We start from the raw sequence: 16,252 nt of genomic DNA on the forward strand, positions 1-16,252 counted from the left end.
ACCACTCCTATCTTTCTCCATAACTATGAGTGTTATGGTCACTGGACCCAAAGTGCTCTCCGATTAAAACTTCAGTAACTTGCCCGACCTCATTTCATAAGTGGAAGTCCAACATTGCACTTTCCCAAGTAGGGCCCTTTATACACTAATTTAGGAAACTTTTTGGACACTTGACAAATTCCACCCTGTCCAGGCTTTTTACAAGCTGGGTAGTCCAGTCATTACAGGGGAAGTTAAAACCTCCAACCAATACTACTCTATTATTCCAATAGGTATCTGCAATCTCTCTACACATCTACTCCTCTAGCACCCATTAGCTATTTGGGGGTCTATCGTACAGTCGAAACAGGCTGACCTTCCTCTTCTTGTTTATGAGTTCTAATCATAGGCCTCATTTGATGACCTCTTCAGAGTGTCCTCTAAGCACTGTTTTGCCCTTATCAAAAAGGGCAATGCCTCCTTCTCGCTAACTTGTACTCTGTCACATCTGTAGCTTCTATATCCTGGAACACTGAGCTGCCAGTCCTGCCCTTCTCTTAGCCATGTTTCTGTTCTGGCTATAATATCCCATTCCCCAGAGCCAATCCATCTCCGAGCTCATCTGCCTTACCAGTCAGGCCTCTTGCATTTAAATAAATGTGGTTCAGGCCACAAGTCTTTTCCCTCCCTTTACTGTCCTCCTAGCTATCCTGAATAGTAAACTTGCTCTCTGTGACTAATACATTTTCCTCTGACTTCGCGATGGCCACTCTTTTATTCAGAGTCCCTACCCCAGCCAAGCTAGTTTAATCCCTCCCAGGTAACACTAGCAAATCTCGTTGCAAGTTCCAAATAGCCATCGGAAAAAAATAGGAACATTCTCTCTCTGCAAACATAGCCAAAATATTTCATTTCAATCTTTTGATTTTCCTACAGTTTACATTCATATTTTAAAATCTAATACATTTTCCACGCTGTACTCAAACCTCTTCCAGACATTATGCTTTAAGTCAAACGGTGCCACATGATTTCAAATGTATCCTGATTGACGACAACTTAGGTAATCTCATCTGTCAAGGCATATTGTAAGGTGAGCCAACCCTGATCTACAGGATAAGGGAGAGAACACAAGGCAAACAAACACAGTATGCACCACAATGTAGAGAACAATGTCCGTGTTTCAATACAACATTCTTGTCATGATCATCATATTTCGTGCACATCCAGTATACCTTAATATACAAGGTTGCCCATCATCAAATTAACCTGACAAAATGATTCAGGAACTTGTTTTAAATTTTCTGCCTCCAAATGATCCAACATGAACAAAGCCATTTCTTCTTCCTCAAATATCAATTTTAAACTTTTCATGGACAAAGCACCAACATCTTGCAAATACAGCCCTACAAAAAGAGCTGCAAAGTGGATTTAGCACAGTTAGATCATTGCAAACTCAACAGGCTGAAGGACCTTTTCTGTGTTGTATGGTTGATGATAACACGGTATGAATACTAACATGTAGAAGTAACTTCAGCATTTTGAAAATTAAATTTTTTCCAACTTCTCATAAGTAAATTGATACAACTCCAACGTAAAAAGCCCATTATGCTTGCTCATAAGATCAAGTAGTTCAGTATTAACTCAGTTAGTGCCAATCCTGAATTGAATGAATACAAATTCAATGTTAATATCAAACAGAATCCCAAAGAGTAACTCTCAATTTTTTGTAGTAATGTTTTACAATAGTATTTTTGGCTCTTTAGCTCCACTGTTGAAAAAAAACTACTGCCAGATTAGGTTACTTTAAAAGATGTTTTTGCAAAAACAATTTTTTCAGAAATGAAATTGAACATACATTCTGATCAAAATAGAAAACTGCTTCTCATTTTGGAAGAGAGGGATTCAAAATTACAATGTTTAACGTAAGTGGGCCACAAATTCACTTTTGCTTTTTGAATAACCTATATGACAATTGTTTCCAACTAGTATGAATATCTCCCAATTATCCCAGATAAACAAGTAGGAGTATGAAAACACAAAATAGAACCTCTATGAAAAATGTGAACTTGTGTTTTTATGTAAATTTCTGCATTATACTCCCAACCAACATCAAGGGTCAGAATCTCATCTCAGTTATTAAACTCCCTTCTAGTGGTCCACAAGAAATCAAGATGTCATTTTTGCTGCCAACTGGCTAAAAACCCATCAAGTGAAAGCAATTAGTGGAGTTGAAATGCCCAGGAATCATATTTTTTCTGCAGGCTACAAATGGAATATAGAACTGCATACTTCTTAATGATTATGCAGCATTGGTTCACAACACTTTTGACACTGAAATTCAGAGTCTGCACGCAGGAAGACCTAGACAACATTTAGGCTTGGAACTGTTCTGAGGAAGATCAGACCTGAAACACTAATGCTGATTTCTTTTCCTTCACAGACGCTGCAAGATCTGAGCTTTGCCTGAAACTTCTGTTTTTGTTCCTGATTTACAGCATCCACAGTTTTTCTGGTTCACATTTAGGGGTGAATTGATGTGTGGCATGAATTTTACTTTCCACCTAAGTGTCAAGCAATGACTATCTCCAATATGTCACATCACCCTCCCTGTATTTTCAACAGATCAGTTACCGAAGCACCCAACAACATCCTCTTGAACATGCCTACTGACCAGAACCTTAACTGGAGCTACCAACTAAGTACAGAAGTGACACCAAAGATCAAAAGATCAATATTCAGTGGCAACGGACTCCCCAAGTCTTTTCACCATTTACAAGGCACTGAGTGCAATTCCAAGAACACTGAAGCTTTACATATCCAGAATATCCCAGTATGACTGTACTCTATCTACTACTTCTAACATGCACTCTCTCCACCACTAGTGCATAATCAATTCAACAGGTGTCTTCTACAAAATACACTACAAATCATTAAATCTGCTTAGGAAGTACCTTTAGAAATCTGCAGCCTCAACTATGTAACAAGAATACAGATAGCTGGTGTATGAGAACTCCAAAGTCACATGCCATCTTGTCTTCAAAATAGAGTCACTATCCCATCGTTGCTGCTCATTGAAAGGCTTTGAACTCTCAACTGAAATGTAGTCTCAAAGTATCTGCATCAGACAAATTCAAGAAAGAAACACACCAGTATATTCTCAAAGGCGATTAACGATGGGAATAAATGTTGGATAATGCCCATATCCCGTAAACGTTTTCCTTGAAAATGTCTTTTCAGAGGAGCAAACAACCAACTGCAATACAAAAAAAAAGCATAACACTATTTCCAGACGGCAACAATAGAAAGATAAAAGGGTACAAGTTCAGATTACTGAAGGGTTAATTTAAAACAAAAAGGATGATCAACAATTTGACCAGTATGCCAGGAAGGGATGAGACCAAGATATGGACTTTTTTTTTTAAAAAAGAATACTGACGAGAGGAAGATGGATTTTTGCTGAAAAATATCAAACAGGGTGACATGATTTTCTTCTAAATCTATTTTTTGATCTATAAAGTATTAAAACAGATAAAATGTTGTGTTAATTGAAATAACCCATTCCTACAAGTATCATTTATATGGTGTCAGGCAAATGCATACGACTTTTACTTCAACTTGCAACTTCAACATTCATTCAATCCAGCTGTCTTTTGCAGCCTATTATATTAACGTTGTGATCAACATTAAAAAAAGTTAATCTATTGAAAATTCCTGATTGCAGTCTCTTAGAACATTGTATCATAAACCTGAGCTTTACTAATGTTGAAGGCATCTTATTTACACCAGTTTCATTACAAATGCTACATGCAGTGGAGTCAAGATTACTAAGTCAGATAAAATCTCAGCCCAGATCTTCTGCAGCTAAATCACTGCAAGATTGACACTCAATGACCCCATACAGTTACATATTTCTCACCAGGTTGTCTGGCCAACGCTTCTCCAAAAATACAGAGCACAGCGCTCCATAACAGTGCAGTAGCTAGCTGTGGTAATAGCTATCAGAAAAGGTACGCTTTAAGGTCCAATGTGAAGGCTAATGAATAGGTGAATGAATCACGATTAGTAAATAGCGAATGAAAACCAAATGGAGAGGGTGGGAGGTGGGTAGAGTGGGTGACTGATTGAGGTCAGGAAGGGGCTCAGGTCGAGTGTTGGGTAGTTAAGGGTTAACACTGTAAGAAAGGATACTTGGTTGTGTTGTGATAACACTAAGAGGATGTGGTACACAAGATTAGCAGCCAGTCATTTTAGACAGCAGCATACAGGGTCAAGGACTGCAGCTGTGCTTTTGTTCACTAATAGTTCATAGAACATAGAATACAGCGCAGAACAGGCCCTTCGGCCCTCGATGTTGCGCCAACCTGTGAACTAATCTAAGCCCCTCCCCCTACACTGTCCTATCATTGTCCATACGCTTATCCAATGACTGTTTAAATGCCCCTAATGTGGCCAAGTTAACTACATTGGCAGGCAGGGCGTTCCACACCATTACCACTCTCTGAGTAAAGAACCTGCCTCTGACATCTGTCTTAAATCTATCACCCCTCAATTTGTAGCTATGCCCCCTTGTACAAGCTGAAGTCATCATCCTCGGAAAAAGATTCTCACTGTCCACCTGATCCAATCCTCTGACCATCTTGTATGTCTCTATTAAATCCCCTCCTAGCCTCCTTCTCTCCAATACGAACAGACCAAAGTCCCTCAGCCTTTCTTCATAGGGCCTGCGCTCCAGACCGGGCAACATCCTGGTAAATCTCCTCTGCACCTTTTCCAATGCTTCCACATCCTTCCTGTAATGGGGCGACCAGAACTGCATGCAATATTCTACTTGAGGCCGCACTAGCATTTTGTACAATTGCATCATTACACATTGGCTCCAGAACTCAATCCCTCTACCAATAAAACCTAAAACACCATAAGCCTTCTTAACAGCACTATCAACCTGGGTGGCAACTTTCAGGGATCTATGTCCATGGACACCAAGATCCCTCTGCACATCCACGCTACCAAGAATCTTTCCATTGACATGGTATTCTGCCTTCCTATTATTCCTCCCAAAGTGAATCACCTCACATTTATCTGTATTAAACTGTTCCTAAACAATCCTGCATAAGATCTTCAAGCAAGAGAACCCATGTCAATTTACCTACTGGGTATTCAAAAGGATAGTTGGGCTGAATCAGAGTAGGGTTGCTCAAGTGGGGAGAGCTAGTGACAATAATTAATGGACTAGTTCTGTAGTTACCAAAAACCAAACTAAGTTTTATTCTAACATTTCCTGGCTAACTATTCATTTAAAGCTCCACAGCACTGTTCAAAATCTCTGGCTTTCACAGGGGATCCCAGGAAAAGGTTAATTTCCCAGGCAACTCCCACAGTTGTACTCCCTAGGGTCTCAACACATATCTCATGTCTGGCCTCCAATGATCCTGAGATGAGATGTGTTAGGTGCAATGGATCGTACACTACCAGCACTGACAAGATATGAAAACACACAAAAATTGGTTATTAAAATCATTTCTGAAAGTGCAGACTGTACATACTACATTTTTAACACTGACTGATCACATAACCTGGACCACTAATTCATACAGATTGAATAAATCTACTTTCATTGCACAGGACTCCAGGTCTTCTACCCTGATGTTCAAGTTCCTCAATTTTTTCTTTCAAAGCAATGCATTTAAAAAAACCCTTTGCAGCCTAGTTTAAAATTTAATGTAAGCCTGGCAGTAAAACGTCAAAGGAACAGAAGTAGGCCATCTGTCCACGGAGCCTGGACCATCATTCAAGATTTTTATTGACTTGAAATTTCACCATCTGCTGCAGTTGGATTTGAACCCACATTTCCAAAAAGTTGGCATGAGGTTCTAGATTGCGAGGCCATGACATTACCACTTTGCCACCACCTACCCCTGTGCCATCATTCAATACAGTCATGAGTGAATACTTCAATGTCTTTTACCCAAACCATCCCAATAACTGAAATACTCACCATGGCAACACCTGCACTAGGCTCCACTTGTCTACCAATCAGCACACTCATCTGAGAGAGGACAAATGTCACTTCTCCCCTTAACTTACGATTCTTTCAAACTGCTCTAATGAACACAAGATGAAAAACTTCGACAAAATTTTCTCTGCAAAATCCAATTTCTAAACACCCAAACGACTAAATTTTATACAAAGTAGGTTGATTTTAATTGGTCAAGACATTACCATGAGCAATGAGCCAGGAGATGGCTGTAACCAATCTTGTTGGCAGTCTGCATTTTCATCTCATAAATTTTCTGCAAACTAAAGTGCAAAGTTAACGAGTCTAATTATTGAAGGTTATTACTTACAAAGTTTACTATGTGTCCTAATTTAAGAAATGTAATTTTTATTTGAACATTTTCTATGCAAAGACAGAATCCAGTCTTGGGAATGACATTCTGTTGTATTCAACATTAGTCAGAAACTTAAGTCATGTCACTACCAGTAAGCATGTGACTTGAACAATCATTTTAGGGATCAAGAATATTCTATTTAAATGGATACTGCTGCAAGAGAAACCACAGTAACAGACCTGCCTCTCGTCAACACAGTGTGGAGCTGGAGGAACACAGCAGGTCAGGTCGTAGAGGACCAGGTAAGTCGACATGTCAGGTGGGGACCCTTATGAGGCCTGCCTCTTCGCTGTACTCACTTCTCCAAAGCTGTTAACGGCTTACAATAACAAACTAGCAAGACATTTGACCTCATTACCCAACAATGTGCTTCCTTATAATGTGAAGTAGTTACAGCTCCAACTCACGATGAATGCTACAAAACAATCAATTCTTGATGCTAGCGAAATTTTTACAATGAGTTTCTCAGCAATATATGTTTTTCTTTCCCTCCTACTGCTAAGGTCAAATGAAATGCCAAATCCATGCAAATTCAAAAAAAACTAACCAGCATCAAGATTCTCGTCATTTCCCCACCCACCCCAAAACGAATGATGTAATGTTATAATTAACAATTGTTTAATAATACAACTACAGGAACAATAAGGGTAGTCATAAACAGTCATGTGACCATACAATGGACAGTCACTGATTATCAAAAAATTTCTTCAGGCAATCTATTAGAAGAAAAAGAATGATGTGCAATTTGGACTAAATGAGCAGCACCACTGAGTAATGCTCCGCAGGAAGCGCAAGACGTGCATCCATCAACTTTTCCACTCAAATTAACATACGGAAAATCAGTAGCTGCAAACTTGTGTTAGTGCTGCCTATAAGCACTCAATCAGGAAACTGACCTTGTTAATTGGGATATTTGGAAAAAAAACAGAACAAAATCTGACCACAGTAAACGCAGGCCCAGTAACCTACTGTCAATAACAATAAACCCAAGTTAACCATTATGAAATGCAGGCTGGATCAATTAAGCAACAGCTTACTATGAAATAGGTACCATGAATTCTGACAGAGGATTCAACAGGTTGATTGAGGAATTCCCAATGAAGTCACTCATCTGGACTTCTGGGCAGTTCAACAACTTCCACGTGAAAAAAAATTGAAACAGAACATAATAGAAGACTCCAGGACGGAACGTAAATGGAAAGGTGAGGGAGAAAACAAGAGATGCATCAATTGCATTAAGAAAGGAGAGAAAATTTCCTCAGGCCAAGTGTATGTCTCACCCAAGAGATATGGAAATCAATTGTAAACTTGGTAATATGCAAAACATACTGAGACATGAACAGGATAAATTCAACTGAAGGATGGGGAAAAGGAACAATGTAGAACCAGCTTTCATCATGATCGTACCCTGACATATCCTCAGAATACTCCAAAGCATTTCACAATTAGCATTTAACGGAAGCAATGGCAGAGTGATGTGAATGGATCAGTAATCCATAACCCCAGATTAATGTACTGTACTGTACAATAAAAATCTGAAGTGAATAAAGAGATAACACTAATGACAACCAGGTAACCACCATCAATTGTCTGTTTGCTTACAGTGAACTCCATCTGCCAGAGCTTTGCCCATTTATATAGCATAAACTATCAATATCACTTTCTAATTTTATCAACTACACTGTTTACAATGCTGCCTAACTTTGAGTCAGCTAATTGGGATATATGACTTCCTATGCCAAGTCATTAATAAATGTGAATAACTGAGGCCCTAACATGGCTCCGTATGGGACGTCACCGGTCACATAAGAACTAGGAGCAACAGTAGGCCATCTAGCCCCTCAAACCTGCCCTGCCATTTAATAAGATCGTGGCTGATTGGCGACTCAGCTGCACTTACCCACTCACACACCATACCCTTAATTCCTTTACTGTTCAAAAATTTATCTGGCCTTGCCTTAAAAACATTCAGCGAGGTAGCTTCAACCACTTCACTGGGCAGGGAATTCCAGTGATTCACAACCCTTTGGGTGAAGAAGTTCCTCCTGACCTCAATCCTACATCTACTTCCCTTTATTTTGAGGCGATGCCCTCTAGTTCTAGTTTCACCTGCTAGCCACAACAACCTCCCTGCCTCCACTTTATCTATTCCCTTCATAATCTTATATGTTTCTATAAGATCTCCCCTCATTCTTCTGAATTCCAATGAGTATAATCCCAGTCTACTCAGTCTCTCCTCATAATTCAATTCTCTCAACTCTGGAATCAACTGAGTGAATCTCCTCTGCACCCCCTCCAGTGCTAGTATATCTCTTCTCAAGTAAGGAGATCAAAACTGCACACAGGACTCCAGGTGTGGCCTCACCAGAACCCTATACTGCTACAGCATAGCCTCCCTGTTTTTTAAACTCCACTTCTCTAGCAATGACAGACAAAATTCCATTTGTCTTTTTAATTACATGCTGGTCCCGCAATCCTACTTTTAGCGATTCATGCACAAGGACACCCAAGTCCCTCTGCACAGCAGTGTACTGCAATTTTTTACCATTTAAAACATAGTCCATTTTGCTGTTCTTCCTCCCAAAATGGATGACCTCACACTTATCAACATTGTACTGCATCTGCTAGACCTTTGCCCACTCACTTAAACTAAATATATCCCTCTGCAGACTTTCAGTGTCCTCCGCACACTTGGCTCTACCACTCATCTTAGTGTCATCTGCAAATTTTGACACACCACACTTCGTCTCAAACTCCAAATCATCTATGTAAATTGTAAACAATCGAGGTCCCAACACTGAACCCTCAGGCACACCACTAGCCACTGGCCGCCAACCAGGAAAACACCCATTTACCCATACTCGTTGCTTTCTATGGTCAACCAATCCTCTATCCATGCCAATACATTACCTGTAATATCATGCAACTTTATCTTACATAGCAGCCTTTGGTGTGGCATCTTGTCAAATGCCTTCTGGAAATCCAGATACACCACATCCACAGGTTCCCCATTGTTCAACATGCAAGTAATGTCCTCAAAGAATTCCACCGAATTAGTTAAACATGACGACCTACCCTCATGAAACCATGCTGGGTGTTCCTAACGGGACAACTTATATCCAGATGTCTTGCTATTTCTTCTTTATTCACATCCTGCCAGTTTGAGTACCAACCCATTATCCAAATGTTCTGTCACCTCCAACTCAACTCGTTTCCTAGCCACGTCATTAAGTTGCCTTCAGTTCAGTGGGCTTTTACCTCAAACTCTTGAGACTTCTTCAAATGACTTTGAAGTCCATAAAAACACCATCAATAGATATTCCCTGTCCTCTACTTTGGTCACCTCTTCAAAAAATTCAAAATATGTCAGGCATGACCTACCTGTCATCCTTGATTATAGACTCCAACAATTTCCTGATGACAGCTACTAGGCAAAGTGACTTGTAATGCCCTGGTTTTCCTCTTTCACCCTTCTTAAAGGGTGGAGTGACACAGGCAATTTTCCAATCCAGAAGTATAGCCTTGAGGTAGGAAAGGCCATCCTAACACAGACTACATAAGGAATCCAATGTCTGATAACATCATTGGGCATCAGAAGCTCTAGACTCTTACATAGTTTAATGTTTTCTTTACTGTTAGCCACAGCTTTTCACTTTCTAGCCTCTAAAAGTGAAGTGGAATTAGACTGGAGAAAATTAAGAATCCTCTGGGCCCAGGAATGCAAAACACCTTAAATAAGCAACAAAACCAGAAGCAGAACTGCCATGGAAATGGTGAAAAGAGCAAAGGCAGAAACAGCAATAGTAAAGACTGCAATGGGTGGACAGAATATCAGTGAAGATCACAGGAGATTATTAGCGTATAAAGTCATAGCAGTGATGAAGCCCATGCAAAGCAGCAGTAAGCAACAATGAAGTGAAACAATAAAATACTGGAATCCAAAGACATCCCAAGGCTCAAGCAGACCAGTCTTGTAAGAAACGAAAAGGACAGTTTTTGGATAAAGAGATTTCATCATTTAGTGCAAATTCTGTGTATGTAAATAATAAGTACTGTGACACTCAAATCAGCCCATCAAGTCTAAAACTCTGAAAAAGCATTCCATCCAGAACCAACCCCACACCTCAATCTTGTAAGCCCACATTTACTATGGCTAATCCACCTAGCGCACACATGCCTGGAAGCTTGGCCAATGCACCCAACCTGCACATCGCTGGATTGTGGGAGGAAACCAGAGCACCCAGCAGAAACCCATGCAGACATGTAGAGAATGTGCAAACTGCACACGGTAGCCTGAGATTAAAATCAAACCTGGGTCCTTGGTGCTGAGAGGCAGCAATACTAACCAATGTGCCATTTTGCCATTGTTTAAATCTATTGGTGATTGTATCAGTTTCTTTCTACGAAAAGTTAGAATTCAAACTGATGGTTTACGTAAAACAATCTAGTTTTTCAGAAAGTTACAGAAGGGTCAGGAAGTTAATCTTTTTAAATGGTTCCACTACGAGCTGTCTAGAATTGGAATTAAACTTGACAATGGAAAGGTAGACCAGTTCCTTTATCTGCCCACTCAGTCTTCTAGACATCCTCATTCCGATGTCTCCAACAATAAATTCAGGAAGAAAATGTATCAGAATCATTATCAAGGCTCATTACAAAATACCAGAAATACTTGCTGCTATTTAAAAATAATTAGCTTGACCAAATGCTGCTAATGTCAGATATAGACCACAATGATATAGCAGCTGTTTCTACAAAAGCCTCACTGTCAGAGAGGCTAGCTTCAAAATAGGTGCCTGAGGAAAGGTCATTGAGCTTTTGCCTTAAGCTTAGACAGGCAACAAAAAAATAATTGTGTAACAAGTTTTGAGTTTTAGATTTTCAAAGTTCAAAGTTTTAAACTGTATGCTTAATCAGGAACAAAATCAGAAGTTGCTGGAAAAACTGAACCAGCCTAGCAGCATATGTGAAGAAAAATCAGACTTGATGTTTCAGTCCACAGACCGTTCCTCAGAATCATTTCAAGGAGTCAGTGGATCTGAAACATCAAGTCTGATTTTTCTTCACAGATCATGTTAGGCCGACTCAGATTTTCCAGCAACTTCTGATTTTATTCGTGATTTACAGCATCTGTAGGCCTTTCGGTTTTTATTTTACTTAATTTAATATCAAGCTGTCATTCATTCACTGGTTTTCCCCAGCGTTCAATAGTTTGGCATAAGCGAATAGCTTGCCCTTTCATGTGAAATCCATAGAAACGCTATACACTGGAAACAGGTCCTTCGGCCCAATAAGTCCACACCGGCTTTCAGAGCATCCGACCCAGACGCATCCCCCTATAACCTACCTAATCTACATGGCCATGAATACAATCGACAAATCAGCATGGCCAATCCAGCTATCCCTGCACATCTTTGGACTGTGGGAGGAAACCGGAGCACCCAGGGGAAACCCACGCTGACACGAGGAAAATGCACAAACTCCAATCAGACAGGCGCCTGAGGGTGGAATCGAACCCAGGTCCCTAGCGCTTTGGCAGCGCTAACCACTGACCCACCGGGCTGCCAGAAACAAGCATATTTTCCACAATCAAACCCACCCCTATAAAGACAACCAAGCAGATTTCCTTTCCAAACAGACATTAATGAGTCGGTTAGGTCTTTACAATCATTCAACAGCCCCACACTGAACCTGTTAAAAAAAAACGATTATGGAGTACAAATTCTCAAACCAATACAAACCATGGAACTGGATCTCTGGATTACGACCCCAATAACAACTGGGTTAGCACTGCACTACCCTGACTTAATGCCCAAACTGCTTTTCCTGACAACAGTTACGTTGAGGGCTCGGCGCTGGGATCTTAGTTATTTGTTACTTACAAAAGTCATCTGGATGTGATAGTACGAGGCATGATTAGTAAGGTTGCACACGATACAAAATTAGGAGGTATCATTGATAACTAGGAACGTCATCAAAAATCACAGAGGGACCTTGATCAAATGGGGAAGCGGGCTGAGGATTGGCAAATGCAATTCAAGACAGCCAAGTATGAGCTGTTGCACTTTGGAAAGTCACATCAAGGTAGGACTTCTACAGTAAATGCTAAGGCCCTGAGAGGCGCTGTGGAACAGACAGGCTTAGGAGTACAAGTACACGGTTCATTGAAAGCAGCATCACAGGTGGACAGGGTGGTGAAGAAAGCATTTCACATGCTGGCCTTCATCGGTTGAAGCATCGAGTACAGGAATTAGGACATTATGCTACAGTTGTCGATGAGGCTGCACTTGGAATATTGTGTACAGTTTTGGTCACCCTATTTAAGAAAAGACACAGTTAAACTGGAAAGCGTGCAAAGAAGATTTATGAAGATGTCGCCAGGAATAGTAGGCCTGAGTTACCGGGAGACCTTGTCGAGAAGAGGACTGTACTTCAGGAACATGAGACAATGAGGGGTGACCTTATTGAGGTGAATAAAATCATGAGGGGCACAGATAGGATGAATGCATATAGTCTTTTTCCCAGGGAAGGGGAATTGAAAACTGGAAGGCACAGGTTTAAGGTGAAAAGGGAAAGATTTAAGAAAGACACGTGGGCAGATTTTTCCACACAGAGGGTGGTGCATATACAGAGTGGGCTGGCAGAGAAACTGATTGAGACAGGTACAATAGCAACATTTGGAAAGGTACGTGGATGAGAATGGTTTAGAGGGGTCCGACCCAAATGAGGGCAGTTGTAACTGAGTGGGCACCACGGTCAGCATGGGCCAGTTTGGGCCAGACAGCCTGTTTTCATTCTGTAAATGATTTTATGACTATGACTCAAAGGCTGGATAAGTTGGGAACTTTTTCACTGCAGTGTTGGAGGTTGAGATGCTACCTTGTAGGCAGAGACCCCTCATAATTTTATAAATGTGAATAGCAACTGTCTTTTCTCTAGGGTAGGAGATTTTAAGACAGGGAAGCATATTTTTAAAGTAAGAGGAGAAAGATTTAAAGATGACGCAAGAAACAACTTAATTTTACAGAGGGTTGTTCCTGTGTGGCTTGAACTTCCACAGGAAGTGGTGGAGGCAGGTACAGTTGCAACACTTAAAAACATACTTACATATGCCAATGAATAAAAATTGTTTGCAGGGTTATGGGCTAAGTGCAGGCAAGTGGAACTAGTTTAGTTGGGGCTACAGTCAGAATCTAACAGTAAGGTAAGTTAGAGTCTGATATATCTCAGGATATCATGTGTTATAGAATATAGTCTTTATATGTAATGAACAATATTATAAAGAGGCTCAAGTCTAAATAGTTCTCCACCTTGCCTTCTCCTTGAAGGAATCTATCTTGGACCCAAACCCTTCCACGTGAGCATAAAATACATGACAAAGGGAGTCCAAAACTAGAGGGTGTAGGTTTAAGGTGACAGGGGAAAGATTTAAAAGGGATCTTAGGATCAACTTTTTCATGCAGAGGGTGGTGCATGTATTGAATGAGCTGCCAGTGGAAGTGAAGGAGGGTAATACAAGTAACATTTAAAAGGCATCTGGACAGGTATACAATAGGAAGGGCTTAGAGGGATATGAGCCAAATGCTGGCAAATGCGACGGGATTAATTTAGGATATCCAGTCAGCATGGAAAACTGGGACCAAAAGGGTCTGAATCCATGCTGTACATTTCTATGTCTCTATGGACTGGCTGGACTGAAGGGGTTGTTTCCATGCTCTATAACTCAGATGCTGTATATATTAATTTGAGAAATTAAGTTCTGAGACTTATTAAGACATTATATGAAACGTATGTTAACTGATTTACTGAAAACAAAACAGGCCTATGCGTGGAAAAAATTTGATTGAAGGTTTCAAATTTAGTACTTTCTTGTCGATAACTAGGAGTTCCAAAACAGGAACCATGCCTTCAATTGCCTGGAACCCAAGCTCTGGCATTTCATCCACTGATCTCTGCCTAGTTCCCAACCCTTCTCTTTTAAAACCGTCTTAAAGCCTGTCTCTTCAGTCATCTGATCTAACATGTTTTTTGTGATTTCATGTATTTTGTTTTGTAATGTTCCAGTGAAGAGCCTTGGAAAGTTTAACTACATTTATATAGCACTTCTTATCTAAGTTGCTGTTGTTCCATCAAACAAGCCTTTTGTCATCCTCTGAACCATCTCTTGTGGTTGGCTGTCTTTCATTTTGTTTAAGAATGCTCCTTTGAATTACTTTAATACATCTTAGACAGAATAAGATTCCTTCAAATCCAAGGAAGTAATACAGTTCATCCAGTTAAGTATTGCTTTCTTGCAATAATCTTATTTTCTTCCATACTTGGTCATTTTTGGCTAAAAGTGGCTATATTTAATCAAAAATGCAGTTTGCACATTAGTCTTTTCATCATAGGCATGTGAAAAAGGGGTGTCTTATGAAAGCATCCTGTTTGTCAATGCCCAAAAAGAAGTTATTTTTGGAACCCACAAGTGACAGCCCAGTTTAAGTCACACAATAAAGCACTACTCCAATACCTGTTCTTAAAAGATATATAGCAGATTACAATGCTTCATGTTATGTCACAATTTGGGGCATAAAATTCCACACAAGACAACCAGTTCAGACGTGTACAATGTAGTTAACTAAATGTGTCAATGGTGTCTTCATGTATCGTCCAGAAAAATCACCCTGCCTTGACAAACCTCAAATCAACTTATTTCTTTCACGTGGTAGAAAGGGAAACTTTTACATTAGTTCCATTTTTGCATGTTTTTGAAAACCTAAGTTGAGATTGTCCTTTTCCGAAGTCAGTTCAAATTTGAAAAACTGGCAATAGCCAGCATCAGAAATGTATTCCCACTGGGCATGCTCAACTAATGGTAAGTAGAAAAGCAAAGGCTTTCAGAACTCCCCCAGGGTTTGGTCCACACAATTAAACATGAAACTATTAAAAGATGCGTGAGACGTCGCCAAAGGGGGGGGGGGGGGGCGCAAAGTTGCAACACCCATCTTCAGCTAGGTGGCAGATCCATTGAAACCACAGTATTTTAAAGTATAACGATGTTATTCAAAAGCCTCACACCCAACTATGGAGTTTTTATAACACAAACTTGCGGGAAGGAGGTCAATGATAGGCAACGAAATTAGTCTCAAGTTGTTTACGTGCAGTGCGTATTTGACAAAAACGTGGGCTTATTTGGGCAACAAAAAAGACCTACTGCAACTTAGTCAACTGTCACGCTGACTAGTCTAACTAAACCATGCAACTATACTAGCCATGTGAATTCCACATTTCTCTCCCTCTCTCCAACTTGGATTTAAAAAAGCAGGATCCTTTTGTTAACCTTACAGCTTTATGTTAGGAAAAAACATATCTACTGTACATTCATCGCCCGAGGGGTTTAAACAAAGCACGGTAAGAGGTACTTACCCTGACTAGATTGCTGACAGCAGCCTGCACAGCAGCAACGGGACCGGTAAGGTCAGGTATTGCTTTCCCATCGACTTCACCCTCTTCATGCATAATCACTAGATGAGAGATTTGTTGAGCCACTGGCTCCAGGATACTTTCTATCGTTTTTGTGTGAAACACAGGCATTGTTGCAACTCAACTAACAACTAACTCTCAAATTCAAGGTAAAACACCCACGGAAGAAATATAATCGCCTTTTAAAAAGGAACGACTATAAACTAAGCCTCCACTTTCCGTCCCACAGCGAACAAACTCGCAAGTACCCACTGCGCCTAGAAAGTCTCCAGGGTAAACGTATGTCCCAACCCGCCCCTCCACAATCCACATCCACCGGCCCGCCCTTTCCGAATTGACATGGCATCACCACTCCAACGCCGCAGCGGAGCTTCACGCCCACTGAATGGTCATAAGAGTCGTCAATCAAGTGGATTTTC

General features: G+C 40.4%; 1 protein-coding gene across 2 annotated transcripts in view; it reads right to left on the bottom strand.

The window, feature by feature from the left end:
* The window catches only part of LOC125467613 (vinculin), a 110,590-nt gene extending 94,456 nt beyond the window's left edge, over positions 1-16,134 (bottom strand). Inside the window, exon 1 of one of the 2 annotated variants that reach the window (XM_048563714.2) lies at positions 15,777-16,134. In XM_048563714.2, the coding sequence (XP_048419671.1) occupies positions 15,777-15,944 (168 nt within the window). In that variant the 5' untranslated portion in view covers positions 15,945-16,134. The remainder of the gene's footprint in view (positions 1-15,776) is intronic. The other variant, XM_048563716.2, reaches the window with a different exon arrangement.
* Between the last annotated feature and the right edge of the window lie 118 nt (positions 16,135-16,252).

The sequence above is a fragment of the Stegostoma tigrinum genome, chromosome 37 (assembly GCF_030684315.1).
Source record: "Stegostoma tigrinum isolate sSteTig4 chromosome 37, sSteTig4.hap1, whole genome shotgun sequence".
Lineage (NCBI taxonomy): Eukaryota > Metazoa > Chordata > Chondrichthyes > Orectolobiformes > Stegostomatidae > Stegostoma > Stegostoma tigrinum.